Raw genomic sequence first — 21,883 nt, forward strand, 5'->3', positions numbered from 1 at the left:
GCAGGTAGATGAGCTATTAATTGTATAAATAGTGCTGGGACTAGTTTAGTAATGAACTGAATGTACCAGCTTGAACCAACAACAGACTGAACTGCAGACATAAAGAGCGCTGAACACTGAGGTGGTATGAATGATGATGCGTTCACTTCCACAAGTGCATTTGAACAGTGATGCACCCCATCAAATAGGAAGCAACACTTTGTTGAACATCTTTAATAATTATTATAACACATGTATTGATGTACAGTACAGTATCTGCTAGAGGTGTTTGTTTCGTGGCTGCTGACTTTTGTCCTTCTAGACTGCTCATCATGATGCTGAGGGGACGAGGGCAGGACTAACACTATAGTTTTTGTACTTTTTATGCTTTAATGATGATAATATTTTCTGCATCAAGGCCAAATGTTAGAGCTGAAAAAGTTGTGGCTTTTAATGTTTTGTCCTTTCATCATTGCTAACCTGAACCTGCTCTGGAGGAACTACTTCAAACTGTATTTTATATCAGGTCATCAAGTCCTTTCCTGTTTCCTTTATAATAATCTCTTTCTTTGTTAACTGACTTCACAGTTTAGTCCTGCTTTAGTCCTCCACTCTTTCCTCTAGCTCACTACATTGTCTGATTGATCACTGTATAACACGGCTACATCCTGCACAACAGTACAAAGGATCAAATGAGAGAGAGCTGAAGAGGTTTGAATGCAGAATCTTTATTGAAAGACCTTGAGCGACATGGTGGTCTGGGCAGGTTAAACTGTGCATGGAAGCACAGACTGGATTGCATTCTCCGTCACGTTTTCTGTTCCGCAGAAGAGAAAGCTGTGAGAGAAGAAAAGCAGATAAAAAGAGAAAGAGGTGGACATAATGAAAAATTAATATTTTGGGTTTCAATTTTGGGTTTTATGCAAATGTGTCTACATAACAGAGCCTTATCTAACTTCTTGATATCTGTACTGAGGAGTAAATCCTAGTGTGGATTGACTGTTTGAAATCTGAGTACACCGTGACACAGTAGTACAGGGAACTGCTGCAGTTTGACATCAGCAGCATGTGAAGTCAAGCAATCACTTCTTCTAAATGTCCAAATGTTTCCTTTGAAGAAATGTAATTCTCATCCTGACATTATGATCACTTCATGAGGACTGCTGTGGCTCTTCATACTGCCACTAGGAGGTGTATTACCAACATGGAAATGCAGAGTAAGAAATGACCTGGAATGGTTGGGACATTTATGCCCTAATACGGATAATATTATTAACCATATTTAATATTAAATGTGTGACTAATATTAATATTAATATGTTGAGCTTGTGAAATGATGAGCATACATGTACAAACATTGAATATGTAGTGACATGTAGTTTTAGAAAATAAAATTAAAATGTCTAAATATCAAAATATAAAACACTGTGTGACAGACGTTACACATGCACACACACACACATAAGTTACAAGTACAGATTTTACAAAATGTGTGTTTGTATTCGGAAACATGGATTCCTTTCTCACATTTTATACAACCACAGGCTTTAAAATTATGACTGAACATCATTTCTTAAATTTAAAACATTAATATTACTTACATCAGCCCACAGAAGCTGTGATGGTTAAATAACATCAGTCATTGATGTTAATTTATTTACTGCCTATATTTATCAGTGTGACACACATAACAACAGAGATAATGAATACATGGTCACTTTACCTCAGACACCTTTAAAAAGGATTTACCTAAATTATACACTGTATATGTCAAATTAAAGTTTTTGTGCAAGGAAAGATACAATCTGAACAATGCATAGAGTGGGATGATTCGACTTTGGAACAGACTTGTGAATATGCCTGAACATCGGCTCACTAAAACAATTTTTAATTGGGACATTTTGCATGGACACCCTTGGATTAGTGAGATTAGTGATGAAAAACAGCTACTGTGTGGAACTGTGTGTTACATTCAAGTACATTAACATCAGCTATAGAAACAGGCAGGTTTACTGTCTTCTTGAAGAGAAAAGACTCTGTTTGCTGTTTGATTTAGGTGAGACTGAAGACAAAATCCATGATGTTTTATTATTCATTATAGGATGATTTAAGGGCCAGGCTATTTAGTAAAATGTCATTAACATCTGATGAATTTTTCTGGATGAATGATTATAAAAAAACTTGAACAGTGTTTCAGGAAGGAAACCTTTTGTGTGTCTGATTTTATTTGTAGAGCAGGTACAAAAGACAAAGTTCTTTGTTTGCAATGTAATAGAAGAAGTTTTGTTGTTGTCTATGTTTGACAAATGTTTCACAATTGCACCTGTATTTTAGTGTCTTGTAAGTCCATGTGGGCTGGGAAATTGTGTGTATACTATACTAACTAACTAACTCACTCATTATCTCCAATTACAAAAAATATTTTTTCTATTTAGTAGGTTGCAAAGCTTAACTATTTAAAAAAGGATGATCCCTAGTTACATCATTATCACTGAGAACAGCAGACATTACATACAGTATCTGTCAACATATAGCCACCAAATTTAAAGAAAGAAAGAAACCTGAAGCAATGGCTGAAATATACAAGATTAAAAATGTGATGTGTAGGTAATGTGATACATATTTTCTTGTAGTCCTATGAAGTATTCAATTTAAAGGGACTGCTATTATAATAATAGTGGTTTGCAAGCTTGATTTTCACTCTGGGTCATAACTTTGCTTGACATGTTTACAGAAAAGGCAGACTTACATCCTCTTGTCTTTTCCTCTCTGCAGCTCCACCTTGGATGCACCGTACTTAGGTCTCGAGGGATTTAAGATGTGGTTGTTCCAACGAAACTTCACTTCTGTCACCTCACCCACATCAACCTCAGCGTCGATCATCGCCTCGTAATCCCTTCCAGGCGTCAGCGCACCCCTGCAGAAATGTCACAACAGTTCACAGTCAATACAGTTCATGAAATGTACCAATCCAATGTGTCAATGCATTAAAAAAAGTTCTCCTTGGTTGGCTTTGACAATGAAATCTTAGCATCATTACCAGAACTGGGTGGTGATGTGTTACTGAGTAATGTTTTAATATAGCATCTTACGCAATACAATGCAGGTTAGAAACTTTGTTAGAAGCTCTTATTGTGAAATTCGTAAAAGACCAGGTAAAAGGCAAGTGGTGGCATTGGATATGGAGTTTCTGAGATGTTGAAATTTGAGAAACTTCAGAAGGCATATTGCTGAAGATGATAGAGGGCAATCTTTTCCATACATTATGGAATTGTCCAACAATCCAACCTTACAGACCTGATTGAGCAACAAGGAAGTGCTCAGTTCCCATTGTTTTGTCTTTTAACCACCTGTATACACCGGAAGTGGGGATGTGTTGTATTGTGTAGGTAGACTTTTGCTGCTTGAGATTGTGTTGTGCCTTCATTTTTGCAAATATCTGACCAGAACATACAGCAAAGGACTGACAGAGCTGGATGGAAATGAGAGACTTCCTCTTACAGCCGTCTGACAAACTAATTTTAGTTACAACAGTTGTGATGACTGGTCAGAATGTATATACAACATTATGATAGAAGTACAGAAGTGTGACTGAGTGTGGCTGTTCAAAACATATGCTAACATTTTACTTTTGTAGTGCAAAGTGGAGACTCATTTGGTTAGTTACACTATTACACTACGCAGTCCAATTTCCCATGACTCGCAAGCAACCTGAGGTTAAGAAACAAAACTAAGAATGGAAATGGAATCAGAAAAGGGGCAGATCCTATAACAGAAATAAAGTCAATACACAATATAATTTGGTAAAATACTGACCAAACTTGAAGCTAATAACAAAGATCTTCCAACAATAATACCTGTAGCAAGCTAAAGGAAATAACCAACATGAGGATCCGCATGAGGAGACAGGGGCCTTCGTAATCATACAAATATAAACTCTCTGTGAAAATTGGGAAAATCACCCTTGTTTTGCCCAGAGTGCCTCTGTTATGTTTATTTTACCAGTGTATTTTGTTGTGTTTTGATGTTATATTCATGTTCCTTTTCAAAACTTCAGAACTTACTTTCACATGATCCAGTTTTATGTAAACTTAAGAAATAAGCCATCACATTAGAGCTCCTTGCCACACAGTATACAGCTAAGATCTGACTCCAGGTTTTGTAGTGATAACATATGAAATCAGGATGAAGGTAGATATAAATGAATTGTAGCACATCTCAGGGCCATCAGCCTCCAATCCTTGGAGGAAAAAGGCTACCAGTGCATGCAGACAACAATGAGAGAGCTCTAAAGTAAATGTCTCCTCTGTCCAAAACATGGACATAAAAGTTGCTGGAATCTACAGGTTGCAGTATGTTTTTTTGGAGGTATTATCAGATGTCACATGTGCTAAAGGCCCTTGGTGTGCTCCACAGGATGATGTCATAATGTTCTTACGCATGAATTTTGTACTCCATGGTGGTCTCAGTGCCTTCAGTGAGTGCCACATACATGAAGCCTGGGTTAGGCCAGCTGGGACCATCCAAAGTTACATTCACTCTGTAGCTGTAACCTAGAGATAGAAAGAATTAGTAAGTGCTCACATTATTTCACCATGGCTCTCACATAATGTCAGAAAATCTTGATACATGCACTCACTCGACTTATCCTACAGTGTGCCAAAGTTTAGCTTGCTTTAAGCAGTGCATGTGGTGACTTGCTGATGAATAATTTCTTCCCCTGGGGGCTTACTGTAGCTATAAGCAGTGAGATCATTCATAATCATTACTATAGAGTATGCAACTTAATATTTAAAAAGGATAATGAAGATGAATTATTTTCCTTTCACTCATAACCCCGACACATCCTTGTGGTCTAATAATGTGCAATGCCTAATATCTGAAAAGTCCAAAGTTTGATGTACTTAGAGGTCCAGAACCAGTATATACAGTACATGCTGGTAAGCAACATAACACTCTCACTTCCTGACACTACTCCAAAACGTAAACTTATCAGGACCTTAAAAAAATAGTTTTGTTTTAACGGTTGACAATCATTTTTGACCTTCCCCAAATTCAATTCAAAAGGACTTCATGAGCCTGCTGGCATGGAGAATGGTACCAGCCCATACAGGACTACGATATGTTATCCTCCAGCTGAGCTCAAAGCATGAAAACACCAAAACTGGAGGTGCCAATTTTCCCCAAGACAGAAATGATATGTATAGGTTCTGTAAGTGTGTAAGGTGTATTAGTCATGCTTTTATTTTTCCAAGACAAAAAGGGCAGAGTACATACGGCCAAAGGGCTGTGACCTGCCCGTGTTGAGGAAGTACTTTGTCTTTGAGATGCCATCAGTCATGTCAATGAATCTGTCAGCCTTGTGGCCCATCTGAGGACATTTGTCTGCACAGGGCAAACACTTTCCCTGCAAAGACAAGGACATTGTAAGGTGTAAAGAGTGAGCTCACCGTATGAGGTGATGGAGTCTTCAATAAATATTCAGGGAAGAGTGACAACCCTGAAAGGCTTCAACTATACTCATTTAAAATTTTGAAAATAAGAAGGTGGAGAATGTGCATATTTTGCAGTAAGCAACTGTGTGGGAACAGACTGACTCTGTGGCTGACAGCTATGGCTGCAGTAATAACATCCGAGAGCATTTACGATGTGAGCGACAAGGAGGTGCTGTCATCTCTCAAGTGGGACATAGTCATATGAGGTCATTCTCGGCACTCCCCGGGCCTCCTTTGATCGGGACATGTGTCCAAATCAGGGATGAACTGTCATTAACACCAACAGCTGCAGATACAAGCCCTCTCCATCGAAGCCATGAGGGAAGCCCATTAACATCTGCCCCTCCACCGCAACAAGAACCCAATCTTGCCGAATCAACTTCTAAAACCAAAGAAATTGTTCACAGCCATATCAGTATCATACTGCAGCAACAGGTGGCAGCCCCATAAACATGCTGTGGTGGTGGAGATATGGGCCCCTCCTCTTGTCTTATTTCATCTGATAGCCCTGAGTCACATTATAAATTGAGGACAAACGATGCCTGGATCCCTTGTCTGTAGCCCATACAACCACAAGCTTTTCCTGGGGTCATTAAAGCATCTCTACACACTATTTTTATGTAAAAATCCAGCTAACTTTTCAACTTTTATAATGTAATGTTTAGATTCACAGACCCAAATTAATTTGAGGAGTTGGGTATGGTCACTAGTGGTAAAAATATTTGACTTCTACTACACCACTCACTAAAGTTCAGTTAACTCTAGCATTTATAATAGCAAAGTTTCAAACTGAAATCAATTGAATTGCTGCAATGCGTTCATTAATGGAGGCCAAGTAGAGTTCAACTTTGACATGGGAATTCATCAGTTACAAAACCACTGAGATAGTGGTTTGTAGTCCAAAAAAGAGGCTTTCATATTAAATGTGTTGCACCATCCAATTTTATAACCCTGCTCTTTTAGAGCATGATGTGGCATTGCTTGGATGTGAAATGTGAGACAGAAGTTGATGGTACAAATAAGTCTCTTAAATAAATGATGTTAACTTGTCCCATAAGCTAGTTAGCAAGCAAACTATCTTGGGGGGTATTATGGCTGGCTAGTGCAGGCATGTTACCCAACAAGTCCTCTAAATTAAATGGTAAAATATGTTGTTTTATATAAACTTAGCACAAAAAGTAAGGAAATTTGTGTTTGGTAGATTATTTCTTTGCCTGTTTATTTCCCTTTTAAATGATGCCACATTTGTAAGGAACATGCATTTGTGGGATGAGCAGCAAAGCTGAGTATGTGGGTTGTGCCAAATATGCCAAATCTTCTCTGCCAATGCCAAACAGCTTATTCTGCCATTGACTCTTATTTGGTGTTTGGTGGATTGAATGATTGAAGTTTGAAGAAACAAGACATATTGGCATTTAATTAAATTTATTCATTTAACAAACCAGGCTGGTGACCAGCATGAGGAGGAGGTGCCAGGCTGTTGTGGCTCTATATGATTCTTCCACACGCTACAGAGGCTCCTGTTTGTTAAATGAATAAATTGTTAAATTGCCAATATGTCTTGTTTCTTCAAACTTCAATCATTCAATCCACCAAACACCAAACAAGAGTCAATGGCAGAATAAGCTGTTTGGCATTGGCAGAGAAGATTTGACATATTTTTCATGGGCGCAACCCACATGCACATGTTCCTTACAAATGTGGGACCATTTAAAAGGGAAATAAACAGGCTTTCCAACGGTATAAGATTTATTGTCAAGAATCATTGTTACAATAAAGAAATAATCTACCAAACACAAATTTCCTTACTTTTTGTGCTAAGTTTATAGAAAACAAGATATTTTGCTTTGCTTTGACTTCTAAAAAACAATGTTGACTAGCTGATCCTATCATGGCTACAACTTGAATACTTCAAGGTCAGCTCACTGCATTATCAAAAAAGACTTTGAACACAAGCACAGTAAAGAAGACATTTACCTTTGTGGAATATGTAATTTACTGAAAAATAAACAATTTTCCATTGCTGCCACTTGGCTTTAGCACTGTTAGTTAAATCAGAGACTCACAGCTGCAAAACTGTCCTTGTCAGAGCAGGGATATCCTAGAAAGCCTTGGGGTTTAACAATGCTCTCGCTGTAGTACTGGTGGGCTCGGACGTGATTGCAGGCATCAAACTTCTTGGTACCTGGAAAAAGATAGGATAAAGTGATGACATGGAGGAGGAGAAATGTGAGGGACATAGTGTTCAAAGAGGGAGGAATAAGTGAAGAAATGTGAATGCAGATTAGAGTCTTGAATTTCAGATTGCTAAGTATGAACTTATGACCTTCTGACCAGAGTCTTGTCATTATGCATTGCTAAGCTGGAAGACACATTTGGAGGTCTAACAGAAAACTGACAAGCTGTCAAAGAAAATGATTGGTATAATTTTGAAAACCAGCCCTGATTTTGTACAGAAAATAGAAAATGACTCCTAGCCTTCAGGGCCTGTGTAGAGCTAGATGAGGAAGATGACAGTGAGTAGAAGTAGTCTGTCCCCTCCGATCTCTCCACCTGGACACTCCTCTCGCACTGGGGCTCGCTGATGAACAACCACTCTCCCATAACATTGTAGTTCATGTGGGCTGCAATGACATTCCCAGACAGTCCTCTGAGATATTAAAACGTGACTTAAGCAAACTCCTTGACTCCCTCATGGTCCATAATAAAGTGATCTTCATCTCCAGTCCCCTCCCCCCACTCAACCCTGCCATGGGTCACTCAAGCCACACTTTTAATTTTCATACGTGGCTTCATTTAACCTGCACACCTCGCAACATAGCTTTTATTGACAATTTTAACCTCTTTTTAACCCTCCTATGCATGTCACCTGCAAAGCTCACCCTCCCCTACAAACCACACTAGCTTCCCCTTGTGGCTAGGTGGGGTAGTTTTTGCTTCCACAGGGATAGAAATACACCGCCTATATCTCAAAGATGTCCAATACTCTTTTAATGCACTAATACAGGAAGCTCAGCCTGCTTACTTTGCTAACTTAATTTCTTCTTCAAGAAGTCCTAAAATCTTATTTGACACTATAAATAACATTGTTTCACTGCCACTCTCCACATTACCATGTTTCTCTATCGATGATTGTAACAAGTTCTGTAGCTTTTTTGTTGATAAGGCTATGGCTGTTAGCTCCAGTATTCATCCTGGGACTTGCCTGCCAACCTCTATCCCTTCTCTATATCCTACTGTTGTGGACTCTTTCCAACCTATCAGCTCACAAGTTCTGATGGATTTGATTAGGAAAATTAAGTTATTATCTTCTAGCCCTCTGGATGTAATACCATCTCTCTTCTTCTTCTACCATCTCCATTTTTAAAAGTTTTGCCAATTATTGGCCCCGCTGTATCAGCTATTGTTAATTCTTCCTTGTCTTCAGGATTTGTCCCTTCATATTTTAAGCATGCAACTATCCAGCCCATATTAAAGAAAACTAACTAAGATCCTGCTTTGCCCAGGAACTATAGGCCTATATCTAAACTCAATAGACCAATAAACCCACTGCTACATTGAAGAGGCACAATATTTACGAGTTTCAGTCTGGGTTTCTGAAACAGCACTCTACTGTAACTGCTCTTCTGAGGGTTTTTAATGATATTTTAATGTCCTCTGATGCAGGTGATTGTTCTGTGCCAGTAGTAGTACTTGACCTCAGTTCTGCATTTGACACAATAGACCATCCCCAGATAGCAAAATTGCTGTGGCCCATATCCGGCCCACACCCGACACTTTCATATGGCCCACATACCGCATGGAATGATGGCACTTGGGCTGTCCGCTCCTGTTTGCCAGATCCAGGCCACAAGCAAACCATAGCAATGCCACATGTAAACCAAAAACTAAACAAATAAACCAGATCCGGCCTCCATCTGGACCACAGTTCATTTTTATTCTGGCCCTGATTAGGCCCACATTCCATATTGTCATCCGGCCCACATACCGCGTGGAATGATGGCATTTGGGTGGTCTGGTCCTGTTTGCCAGATCTGGGCCACAAGCAAACCATAGCATTACTGCATGTCAACCAAAAACCAACCAAATAAACAATATCTGGCCTAAATCTGAACCACAGTTCATTTTTATTCTGGCCCTGATCCGGCCTACATTTCATATCCTCATTTGGCCCAAATACTGCATGGAATGATGGCACTGGGGCGTTCCACTCCTGTTTGCCAGATCTGGGCAACAAGAAAGTCATAGCAATACCGCATGTCAACCAAGAACGAACCAAATAAACAAGAACTGGCCCACATTCCTAATGTTCATATGGCCCACATCCTGCATGGAATGGTGGCATTTTGGCAATGCATTCCTGTTTGCCAGCAACATTGTTTTTGCAGTCACCACAGTCAACATGGTTTGCTAATTCCAGGACCTGTGGATAAAGCATTTGTGTGTCACTGGAAAGACAGCTGCGTTAAGCTGTGCAGCCCCCAACAAGGTGCTATCAGTTAATCAGTTCAATTGGGTACATGTGGGGTTCAACCCTAATTGCACCAAACAAGGAAGCGGAAATTAGAGGTGGGGACTGTGGCTGGACTGTTAGGACAATGATCCCTGGACTAACATAGAATAGTAAATTCCATGTTTATAAGAGGAGGAGGCCAGGGAAAACTTTGCTGTAGAAAAATAATCTGGGAGCATTTCCACCATTTCCATGATTCATTTAGAACCACAGCAAATCATATCATATCATATCATATCATATCATATCATATCATATCATATCATATCATATCATATCATATCATATCATATCATATCATATCATATTAGCCAGTTCTGAGTGTGCCGTATCTTGGCCAAAACCGGCCCAGATATGTTTTAAGATGACCGGGCCACATTGGCTGCATCATATGTTGGCCACCTCAGGCTCACTTCCAGATTAGCCAGTAGTAATTGTGCTGCATCTTTACCTATAGTGGCCCAATACTGTTCAACCATATTTGGGCCATATTCATCATTTCAAATATGGGCCATTCTAGGCTCACACCCTGATTAGCCAGCGCTTACTGTGTCGTCTAATTGCTAGAAATGGCCCACATATTTTTAAGATAAACGGGCCACATTTGCTGCATCATATGTCGGCCACTTCAGGTTCTCATTCAGATACGCCAGTATCAATTGTGCCACATCTTTACCTAAAGTGGCCCGATAATGTTCAGCAATATATGGGCCATATTTACTATTTCAAATGTGGGCCATATTAGGCTCACACTATGACAGCCAGTGCTGACTGTGCCATACAATTGCCAAAAGTGGGCCAAATTTGTTATACAGTATTTAGGCCAATTTGCCATATCATATGTCGGCCACTTTAGGTTCACATCAAGTCAAGCCAGTGCTTACCACATTTGCTGCACCATATGTGGGCCACTTTTGGTTTACACCCACATTAACTATTGTCAACTGTGCCAGATCTTTGCCAAAGGTGGCCCACATTTGTTTTAGGATATTTGGGCTATATTCACTATGTATCACATGGGCGACTTTAGGGTCACATCCAGTTTACACATCGCCGAGAGCACTGCATCTTTTCCCAAAATGGCCCACATTTGTTTTGGGATATTTGGGCCATATTTGTTATTTTACATGTAGGCCACTTCAAGCTCACATCCATTTTGTCCAGGCCAGAAGAAGGCCAGCAGTGCAGCATCATTGCCTGAAGTGGCCCACTTCTGTATGCTATCTGGGTCGTATCCTGATTGAGAGGTGATGTGATTGGGTGGGCATATCAGGCATAGCATTAGACTGGTTTACATCTTATCTCACTGACAGACATTTCACCAGAAGTTTCTATTGGTGACTTTGTGTCTGATGCCTCTTCAATGTCGTGTGGTGTCCCAAAGGGCTCGGTTCTGGGGCCCCTGTTATTCTCTTTATATTTGCTGCCCTTGGAACAGATCATAAACAGACTTATTATTGCTTATCATTTATTTGTGGATGATATCCAATTCCACTTTTCATTCAAACCTAGTGAGACTTTTAGGTTACGTAGGCTCCTAGACTGTCTTAACACTATTAGGGACTGGACAGCAAAACATTTTTTACAGCTCAATGCAGATAAGATTGAGATTCTGGTTGTTGCCCCAGAAAAGGTTGCCCTTTCCTCTGCTGCCCACTCCAACCTGCATAATTTAGGGGTAATATTAGATCAATCCTCGTCGTTTGACACCCATGTTAAGCAGATGACCAGATCTTGTTTTTTCCACTTAAATATTATTAAACTGAGATCTGTAGTTTCGACTGCTGAACTAGAGATTCTTATACATGCCTTTATCTCATCTTCTCATCTCTCATAGACTACTTTTATGCACATTCTCCTAACTTAGTATGTCTTTTCTTGACCATCTGAAGACAATCCAGAATGCTGCCACAAGTCCACTCACTAGGTCAGACAGATGGTCTCACATTACCCCTACACTTAAATTGCTTCACTGGCTCCCTGCTGTGTATAGGATCCAGTTTAAAATTCTCATTCTCACTTACAGAGCATTGCACGGTCAGGCTCCTGCATATGTGGCTGATCTACTACACCCTAACTCATCAGCTTGTTCTCTTAGGTCAAATATGCTAAACTTGCTGTCTGTCTCATGCACCTTAAGACCCGTGATGATCGAGCTTTAGAGGTCATTGAATCTAAACTATAGAAATGCTATACCTGCACCCTTACAGTCTGCTGATTCTGTGGATTCTATTGAAAAGCAGCTAAAGACATACCTGTTTAGACAGACGGTTGGATAACCAGTATGCAACAACTCAGCATTTTATGTTTTTATTGTGAATTTTTATTGTGTATTGTGTTTTTCCATCGTGTATTGTGTTTTTTAGTTTTGCACTTTTTAATCAAGTGACTTGGGTGGTCACTTCATCTGTATTTCTTTTTTGTATGCTCTTGTAGGGCACTTTGTGATTAATGTCTATGAAAAGCTCCATACAAATACATTTTACTTACTTACTTAATAAGTAAATCAATAAGAATGGACAATCTTAGCTAGAGTTGATGATGTGAGATAGAGAGACAGACATAGAAAGAGGTCATGGCTTCTGTTGTTTTTTCTTCACAGTACAGGGCAAACACCAGGCTCTCCGAGACCTCCAGCTATGCAGCCCTCGCTCCCACTCTCCCTCTCTTATCTATAGGATCAAAAGTAGCAGATTCAGCTGTGCCAACACCCCCCCTCCCCTCTAGACCCAGGCATGGCACCAATGCAGCCATTTGAGCCTTGCTACTCAGCGTAACATTTCAAAAGAAGGCCATCGTCATCCATTTTAGAAAATATTTGCTAAAATAGGTCCAGCAAGAATAACTCCGCCTGGGGTTTCTGTGCAATTTTTCCATTGGGACAACTCCAATATTCCACAGGGGGCTCTGCATTGTAAGTTACATGGATGAGAAAATGGGATGTATGAGTCATTGTGTTAAGTATAGGAAGAGTGCCTGTGCTGAAGTCCATATTAATGAGAACACTGGACCTTAAGTGTGTAAAGCATATCAGAATATGTCAAAGGTCATGTTCTTGTAAGTTCATAGAAACATTTTACTCTCCAAAATGACCAACACAGGCAGAGGGACCACCTTAGATCAACTTTAGACCAATGAGGAAACTTTTCTTTTTTAATTGTGATTTTAAAGTGAATGATTGTTGTATGAATCCTGGTGTTTTTGGTTTTTTTTTTTTTTTACTTTTGGTGTACTGCCTAGTTGCATGCCAAATACGGTTTACAGATTAATTGCTGACACTGATTGATGACAAGTGACCCATTTCCTGACATGTCAGATGTCTAGTGAGACTTGAATTGTTCATCCTTAAATACATGTTTAGTAACTTCTCAAGAGAATATTTGATGATTTTCTCTGTTTAAAATCATTGTAAAATAAAATAAAAAACCTTTGATTTTCTCTTAAAACACAAACATGGTCAACTAGAACTAGAAATATACCATTTGTACTTGTTTTTCCCCTCCTGTGGGCCAGATTCAACCCAGATTAAAGTAAGATCTGGACCACATGGACATAACAAGTAATACACTAGACACAACAATGGAACAAAAGCCAAACAGCCAACTTGATTGAGTGTGAATGACTGGGGTCCTTCACTGGGTGGCAGAGGAAATATGACAGCATCATTGCACTTCCATGTTTTCTAGTATTAGTCTAGTGTTTAAGTGGGTCTCAGTTTATCTCACCCTGCCAGAAGGCATCAAGGTCAGCGGGACGGCCTCTGTTGCGGGAACAGCCGGGCATCAGTTCTCCTCCGTTGGGATAGAAGTCAATGTGGCCCACAGGCTGTGACATCCCCAGACCTGAAATGATGGAAATGGAAATGAAGGAAGTCACTGAGTGAATATTTCCCACTTTCATTGATTTCATTGTGATCAACAGTGATATATGTACCAAGTTTGGAGTTGAAAGGAAGTCCATCGGTGTGAATGACATCCACAAAGGTGGCATCACTGATGTCCAGACGCACAGAGACAGGAGTGTCCTGGAAGTAGGGTTCAGCTGGGTCCAGTCCTGAGCAGAGAAAGAAAGGTATAAAACCAAATCAGTAAAGATACACAAAAATAGATTCATATTCCGTCTCTGCAAGCTAAATCACAAGATGGGCTGCAACAGAGACGATCACTTTTCCCCAGATTTATCCTATTTGCCAAAATTAAATCTTGGTGTCAGACAGTGTGCCTGCTTCCACCATAGGAAATGACAATTCAAAATGAGCAAAATTCAAGCTATTTTCTAACCAGAAGATGTTGTGAATTTTATTGAGTAATTAGGTGTGAAAAAAAGGCACTGCCAAAAGTGGTGAGAGAATCTTTATTTTAGGATTAGGACATCTTTCAATTCATTATGATTGCGTAGGTTTTTATTAACTCCACCAATGTTACACTTCAAAGTGTGTTTCAAGGTGTTGCGGAGTACTACTGGATGTGTGTAAAAAGTTGTGAAAAGCCTTTTGTGCCTCCAGAGGGAGCTGTGTGAAATCTGATAAACAACCTCAAGTAATGTCATTTGAGTCAGTGTTGGTTGGGTCTGGAGAATACAAGTTTGAAAAGTAAAGAAGAATCTGGGGGCATGGAGTTAGAAAGAAGAGAGGTTACTAGATCTCTGTAGCCCACTCTGCTGGAGGCTAGCAGCTCCAGCCTACATTGGCTAGCACATAACACACGTGGATCTCGGAACCTGACAGCTGGCAGTGAAGTTGCTTTGTGGGCAATGTAGGCACCAGATTTTGACAAGGAAGAAGAATGTATGGAATAAAAAAGACCTTTAAAAAACTGTCCATTGTGAGTCCGACGATGTTATAGGAGTGCAATATTAAATCAAAGTACTCTTTTAATAGAAAAATGTATCAAATCCTGTAAAAACAGGAGAGTGTCATTCAGTGTCAAGCTGGTAATCAATGTCAATCAGTCAATTGTATTAACATTAGACATGAATTCAAATGGTTTTTCAATTGTCAAACAAATGAACCAACAAAAAAACAACTAAATATATTTGATAAATTATATTTCACAACAACATGGATTTACTTATCATTGTCATATAAACCAGAAAGGCATCCATGGTGACAGTGACTTCAGCTAATACACCAGTAAGGTATGAGTAGTCTGGTGGGTTTACCTGTGATGCGTGCAAGGCCGCTGATCTTGCTGCCAACCTCTCCTGCAGCGTGAGCACCGAGGCTGTGTCCGATAATGTGGAACTTATCAGGCTTCTGCTTGAAGTTGCCCTGGATCATGCAACATGTATTTTAAAGTCACAGATACTGTATCTACCACACTATACCACATGTCCTTCAACCATTCTGTGTGCGTGAGAATATTCTCTAAGCTTCCATCTGTGCGTGTCTGTGCCCTTCAGTTATGCTGCTAGGACCATGGATGTTGTGTAATTTTAGGTTTATTTTTGGCCTCAGGTGATTACACTGATACTCAGCTGTTTGGAAGTAGTCATATGAAAAAAAATTCACATACTGTATGTTGATAAAAAAAAATTCTGCCATAAAACAGCTCTCCTCTCATTTTACACATAAAGATCAGTTGTTTTGTCATGGGGAGTGATGATGTCATCAGGGTAATCTCAGTTTGGGCTTGGAGATTACAAATTTATAACAAACTGAGGGTGTGGCGTTTGAAAGATGTTCACATGGCAAGGGTCTAACAAAAAGATGCTATCAAGTTGCAGTGTAGGATCCAGTGTTTTTGGATCTTTAATTTATGCTTAATTTTGTGTAGCAGATATTGTAACGTACAGTATTGTTTTTATTTTTGTTCTTTTCTATTTTGTTGATCATCTTGCGACAGGAGGAAATTGCTTATCTAGCTTTATCAAAAGGTAAAAAGTATTTCACTGTATCACAGACAAATGTATCCCAAAATGTCAGTTATGAAAGAATAATCATAGTTTCATGAATGTGACCTGCACCTACACTATGCCAGTGTTTCTCAGAGAATGAAGTGCTGCATTTACCATGAGAAATGTGATCATGGATTCCACCTGGGCAGCCACCACCCTGGCGTTGTTGGCAGCCTGAGCATACTGAGTCTTCACACCTTTCTTCCACTCCACAGCAATGCAGTTCACATTCTCCCACTTCATCATCACCTAAACATAGCAACAACACTGTTTTGATTTACTGATTTACAAAAAAATCATATTTTCACACATACAGTGCTTCAAGTGGTATCAAGAATAAATAGAATACAATACCAATAGAGGTACAGTACTCTAAAGAAGAAAATATGGGGGGGGGGGGGGGGGGGGGGGCATGATGGTAAGAACTGCAGCCAGTCATTGATTGTCCTAGAATAAATTGTAACATATACAGAGTTGTTTTCAGTGACTCAGTCTATTCTATTCATGCAAAATGTATCAATTGTATCATACCCATAGTTTCATTTTTCATTCATCCTCATGATCATTGCCATGTTAACCTGCTATTGAGCCCCTACTGACCCCCACCTACAGCCCTCTGTGCAATTTGTATGTACCCTCCAAGTTCCCATCAGGTCCAATGCAACCAAAGCTCTTATGCTGTAATGACACTTAATTGAGTAAGTTGATATTGTACTTAAGTTGAGTGGAGTTAACTTTATTACCATTACAACAAACGTTGTTAAGAATTTGTCTTGGTGACCTCAACAGACAGGAGAACATTCAAGACGCAAACTAATAATAAACTTAAATAGAAAATATAAAAGACAAGCCATAAACAATATATCTTAAAGTGCCAAAGGTTTACCAAGAATCTAATAGCCTCAGGGAATGTACCTCTTTCAAAGATTTAAAACAGATTTGTCTCTGAGAAATTGTAATTAAAAAAACAGAAATTAAGTTATCAGATCAAACTATCCACAGAAATTTATTTCAAATCAAATTACCTGAAACCAATTGACATACAGTGAACTTTAGGCTTTTGGGGGTGTTGGGCCTCAAAGAGTGGGGACCTGGAGCAGTTTCCTGTTGGTAATCCAGTCTGGTTGGGGATGAAGCTGTCATTGCGGGTTCCTCTCATCTACATCTAGTTCTTCAAAGGATGTGTCTCTTACCTTACACATCTCCTGTGGCCAATCCTCATCGTCTTTCTCCAAATACCCAGGAATGATGAACCGAGTCTGTCTCACCCCATTGTAGTTTGATGCATGGATAGTTTTGTCAGTTTTGATCTCCTGAGGGTGTCAACAGACAACCAATTATGAATAGAGTCCTGCTTAATAATATTTACTTGTATCTTCTAAAAGAGCAGTGACATGCAAAAGCTCAAATAAAAATAAAAACAGAGCCTCTTTCTTACTTGGTAGTAGCGGTTCTTCTGGGTGAAGAGGAGGAAGCGGGTGCCTATCTGCTCAGGGGCCCAGGGCAGGACGGAGATAGGTCTCTGGGTAGTGCCCCCCCAGGGAGGCAGGTCATTAAAGCAGCCCAGCTCAAAACAGACCTCAGCCGCTGTACATGGTAAACACAATACTCAGATAAACCATATGAGTACATTGGATCTACATCTGACCACCAGTAATATGAGATGAGAGCAACAATACAACAAATCCACTTTAATCTCAGCATGTTGACCATCATTACATCCTTTATCATCACATTTTTGTGGTACTGACTAAGTAATTAGGGAGTACTTCAGCTAGCTTAGTCAGGTTTTTGATACAAACATATAATAAATTCAAATTTTTGATCATTCTCCAAATACATACTTTAAAGTACCTTAATAGAGAGTGTTATATTTTCTAAAAGCTGATTGGAAAACCTTTCCACCACTGACAAGAATGAAATAAGATAATGATTAGTTTTTCAGAAATATGGTCAAATGTAATCAGCAGAAGCCTGCAGGGGGAACCATAATTACAAATCCATAGAACTTTATTTTGAATTCTAATGGGGATCACACATTTTCCACCAACACCAAATATGCCACAAATATGTCAGGCTGAAATGTGTAAAAAAAAAAATAATAATGCACAAGACAAATAGAATATTTCCATTTGATGGAGTAATGTAGCCATAAAGAATACAGAGTATTGGGTTCATTCAGTTTAAAAATAATACAGCTTGAATTAAATAGCTGACACACAACATATATGATACAGTCAGTATGAAATAAGATTATTTCAACAACCTTAAAGGCACTTAAGATGGAACTAACTGAATGTTGAGGGGTTTAAAATGCAGCCTGACATTTAATCACAAAAAAAACTTATCACCTAAACTCAACATTTTGACATTCCAGGCCTAAAGACAACTTACCATATGATGCGCCAGTGAGGAAACAGAGCAGACCTAAACTCCACATCGGTGACATCTGTTGAACATAAAATCATGTGAGTCATAAAGGTTGTTTATAAAGAAATGAAACATATATATGAATATAATGTGTGTGACACTGTATACTTACCTCGAGGCCAGACAAGAAGATGATGACCTAACTCTGGACTGCTTTAAATACTCTGGATAGATGACCTTTTGCCCGCGAAGGAGTGGGAAACACGCAGGTGACAGATAGACAGACATGTATGAGTGTCAGGTCAAAACAGGTCACTAATTTCTTATATGTGTGCTTCAAATATGCTTTTATTGTCAGTTTTTACTTCTTCTGGAAACGCCCAGCCTTCTTACGTCATGATGGCATCCATCCAAATGGCCTAGACTTACACACTTTAACTGACAATATATTCTACAGAATGCAACTCTCCCTCATCCTGACTATCTCTTATCGCATGTCCTTATCCAATACCGGTCACTTCTGGTCTCCACCAGCAAACCTCTCCCTCCCCTACAAACCACACTAGCTCCCCTATGTGGTTAGGAGCACCTACTACTATCTCCCTATGCATATGTAACTCTACACCACCTCACCAGTTCTTATCTACAATAGACCTAGAAAGTTCAACGCTAACATTGCCAGAAAACTTGCCTACGTGCTATTCCGACCTCTTTGTCTGTGTGTTCATAAACTCCAAGGAATCGTCCTTTGCACAATCTATTAACAACAAGGGCAAATTTCTTTGTGATGTTATAATAGACAGAACTTTAGATTTTTTATTTTTAAGTGAAATATGGCACCAACCAAGTGACTTTTTAAACCTAGATCTGTGCTCTCCTCCTGGTTACATTTACATTCATAAATCCAATGCCACTAGAGTCGGTGATGGTCTTGCGGTCATCCATCATGCTGCATTTCCTGTTTCTGAAATTCCGGTGCCAGATGTAACCTCATTTCAATGCCTAGGCCTTAAACAGTGTGCAATACTCCTATTCTTGCTGTTTTAATCTACCGACCACCAAAACCAAACCCACTGTTCTCCAAACTAACTGCTGCTAACACTTTTAAGTCCACACAACTCCCTCATGCTTGTAACTGGGGACCTGAACATTCATGTTGACGAACCTACAGATACTACAGATACACTATGCTAGTGTACTGTCTGATTTACTTGACTGCCTTAACTTTTCCCAACATGTTGACCTCCCTACCCATAACAAAGGTCATATTCTCGACCTAGTCTGCATTAATGGACATCAAATAACACATTTAGAAGGTGCCTTTCTGGGCATATATGATCATAAACAACTCATGTTCCTTCTTGACTGCCCCCTGCCTCAAGCTTCTAATACACGCACAATCCAATTCAGAAGCCTCAAAATCTCAACTATGCCCTCGTATCCAACACCATATTGGAGCTTCCAGTTAGTGCCGCTGTTGACTCTTACAACTACAGACTTTCCTGCTTGTGCAGGTTGCTCCTCTAAAAGAGCATATAGTTTCTTTCACAAAGTCATCTTCCTGCTTAACGAGGGAACAGTGTACCCTCAAAACCAAAGGGCATCAGCTGGAGAAACAATACAGTCCAGACTAACTATCCATTTACAAATAAATGAGCAACATCAGATAAGCTACAATAATGCCTTGAAAGCATCATACTACTCTACACTAATAAATGACGGCTCCAGTAACCATTAACCCCAAATCCCTATTCTCCACAATTAACAAGCTCCTAAAGCCTACCAGTACCCCCTAAACACCATCCACTGAGCAATATAATATATTTTTTAACATTTTCATAAACAAAATTGCAGACATTAATATCAGCACAAGCTCTGCTCCTGTCTCTGTTCGCATTGATTTTCCCAATTTCTGTCCTCCCTCTAGTGGGTTATCCAGATTCAATATGATCACTCTCAACTACATCTCTAAACTCGCCTCCATGATGAGGGCCACCACTTGCTCCCTTGATCCTGTTCCCAGTCTGCCCACATAATACCCCCATTATTAACAACTTCCTGTCAATGTCAGAGCAGCTCAATAACCACCTCTTCACTCACCACCTGTTAGAGCCCTTTCAGTCAGGCTTCAGAAACAAAACAGCACTTGTCCGGGTAACCAACGACTTTCTGATGTCAGTGTATTCTGGAGCCATCAGCATTTTGATCCTCCTGGATCTAAGTGCAGCCTTCAACACGGTCAGTCATTCCATCCTTCTAAACCGCATGGAAAAATTTCTGGGCATATCAGGAACTGCACTGATGTGGTACATCCTACCTGACAGGCCGTTCTCAAAGGAGTCCCACAGGATTCTATTTTGGACCAAATTTTATTCTGCATTTACATGCTGCCTCTTGGACACATCATTAGGAAATATGGGCCAGGATTTCATTGTTATGCAGATGATACACAAATTTATATAGCAACCAAGCCTGATATGACTGACTCCTCCCTGACCCCCTATGCCTGCTTGAGGGACATAAAAATTCGGATGCAGCACAACTTCTTAAAACACAACTGTACTCAATTACATTAATTACTGTAACGCTCTGTTTAACGGCCTTCCATCACTTATCACCAGTAAACTTCAATATGTTCAAAACAGTGCTTCCCTTATTCTCACACGCACCTCCCCACATCAACATACAACTCCAATTTTACTTAACTTATACTGGCTTCCTGTTCACTCCCACATTGAGTACAAAATCCTCAAGTTAACCTAAAAAGCTGCTCATGGATCTGCGCCCCATTATCTCTGTGACCTTATTCAGACATACACACCCTCCCACCCACTTTGCTCTAGTAGCCTACCCATTCTCCACCAACCCCACTCCAACCTGAAAACTCTGGGCGACAGACCCTTCTGCTGCAGTGCCCCTCAAATCTGGAATACTCTGCCTGTCATGCTCAGGACTGCACCCAGTCTTTTTAGCTTTAAAAAATTTCTTAAAACACACATTTTTAAACATGCTTTTAACAACACCTGGTAGAAATCTTGTCATCTACCACTGTCTGTCCTACGATACTTTGTGCTTTTATGCTGCATGTTTTTGTTTTTGTATAACTTGTATTGCTTTTATATATTTGTCTGTTGCTGCTTTGGGTCTAGATAAGTGTTTTATAAATAAAATTAATTATTATTATTATACGTACTTCAGCCTTCACCTATAATTCAGAATTTGAACAGATGTGTTGATCAATATGTGGAGAAACGCAAATTTGCCTAGATACTGTTGATATCTTCAGGCAACATGATTTCATAATTACAGGAATGCATTTTATCAGCAGTTAGTAGGAATAATTTACAGAAGTATATAACACAGTTTAGGTATGCAGAGCACACAGTCAGCCTCAGCAAAACTGTGCTGATATCACCACTCACAACTACTCACTAACTCATCAGGAAGGTATGAATAGAATCACCATTCAATTACACCATACAAGTGTCACAGCACAGGTAGCACTGGAGAGATCATTTTTTGTAATGATAAAAGGAATTTATTAACACTAAGCCTTGCAGAAACTCACAAGCTCACAACATATACTGAGTGCCAATGGCTGCAAATGTCTGAGAAAGTTTGTGGACCTACC

At 39.6% G+C, this 21,883-nt stretch overlaps 1 protein-coding gene across 1 annotated transcript; it reads right to left on the reverse strand.

The window, feature by feature from the left end:
* Positions 1-724: 724 nt before the first annotated feature.
* Positions 725-20,650, reverse strand: LOC121911928 (inactive pancreatic lipase-related protein 1-like). Its single transcript, XM_042433885.1, has 14 exons — positions 20,570-20,650; positions 18,425-18,489; positions 18,277-18,331; positions 17,321-17,469; positions 17,076-17,195; positions 15,997-16,131; positions 15,148-15,256; positions 13,921-14,040; positions 13,713-13,829; positions 7,541-7,659; positions 5,257-5,386; positions 4,418-4,532; positions 2,729-2,896; positions 725-816 (listed from the first exon to the last, which is right to left on the reverse strand). Exons 3-14 carry the CDS (start codon positions 18,329-18,331, stop codon positions 747-749), a joined length of 1,407 nt encoding a protein of 468 aa, XP_042289819.1. The 5' UTR covers positions 18,425-18,489; positions 20,570-20,650; the 3' UTR covers positions 725-746.
* Positions 20,651-21,883: the final 1,233 nt, after the last annotated feature.

This window comes from Thunnus maccoyii, chromosome 14, assembly GCF_910596095.1.
Source record: "Thunnus maccoyii chromosome 14, fThuMac1.1, whole genome shotgun sequence".
Taxonomy (NCBI): domain Eukaryota; kingdom Metazoa; phylum Chordata; class Actinopteri; order Scombriformes; family Scombridae; genus Thunnus; species Thunnus maccoyii.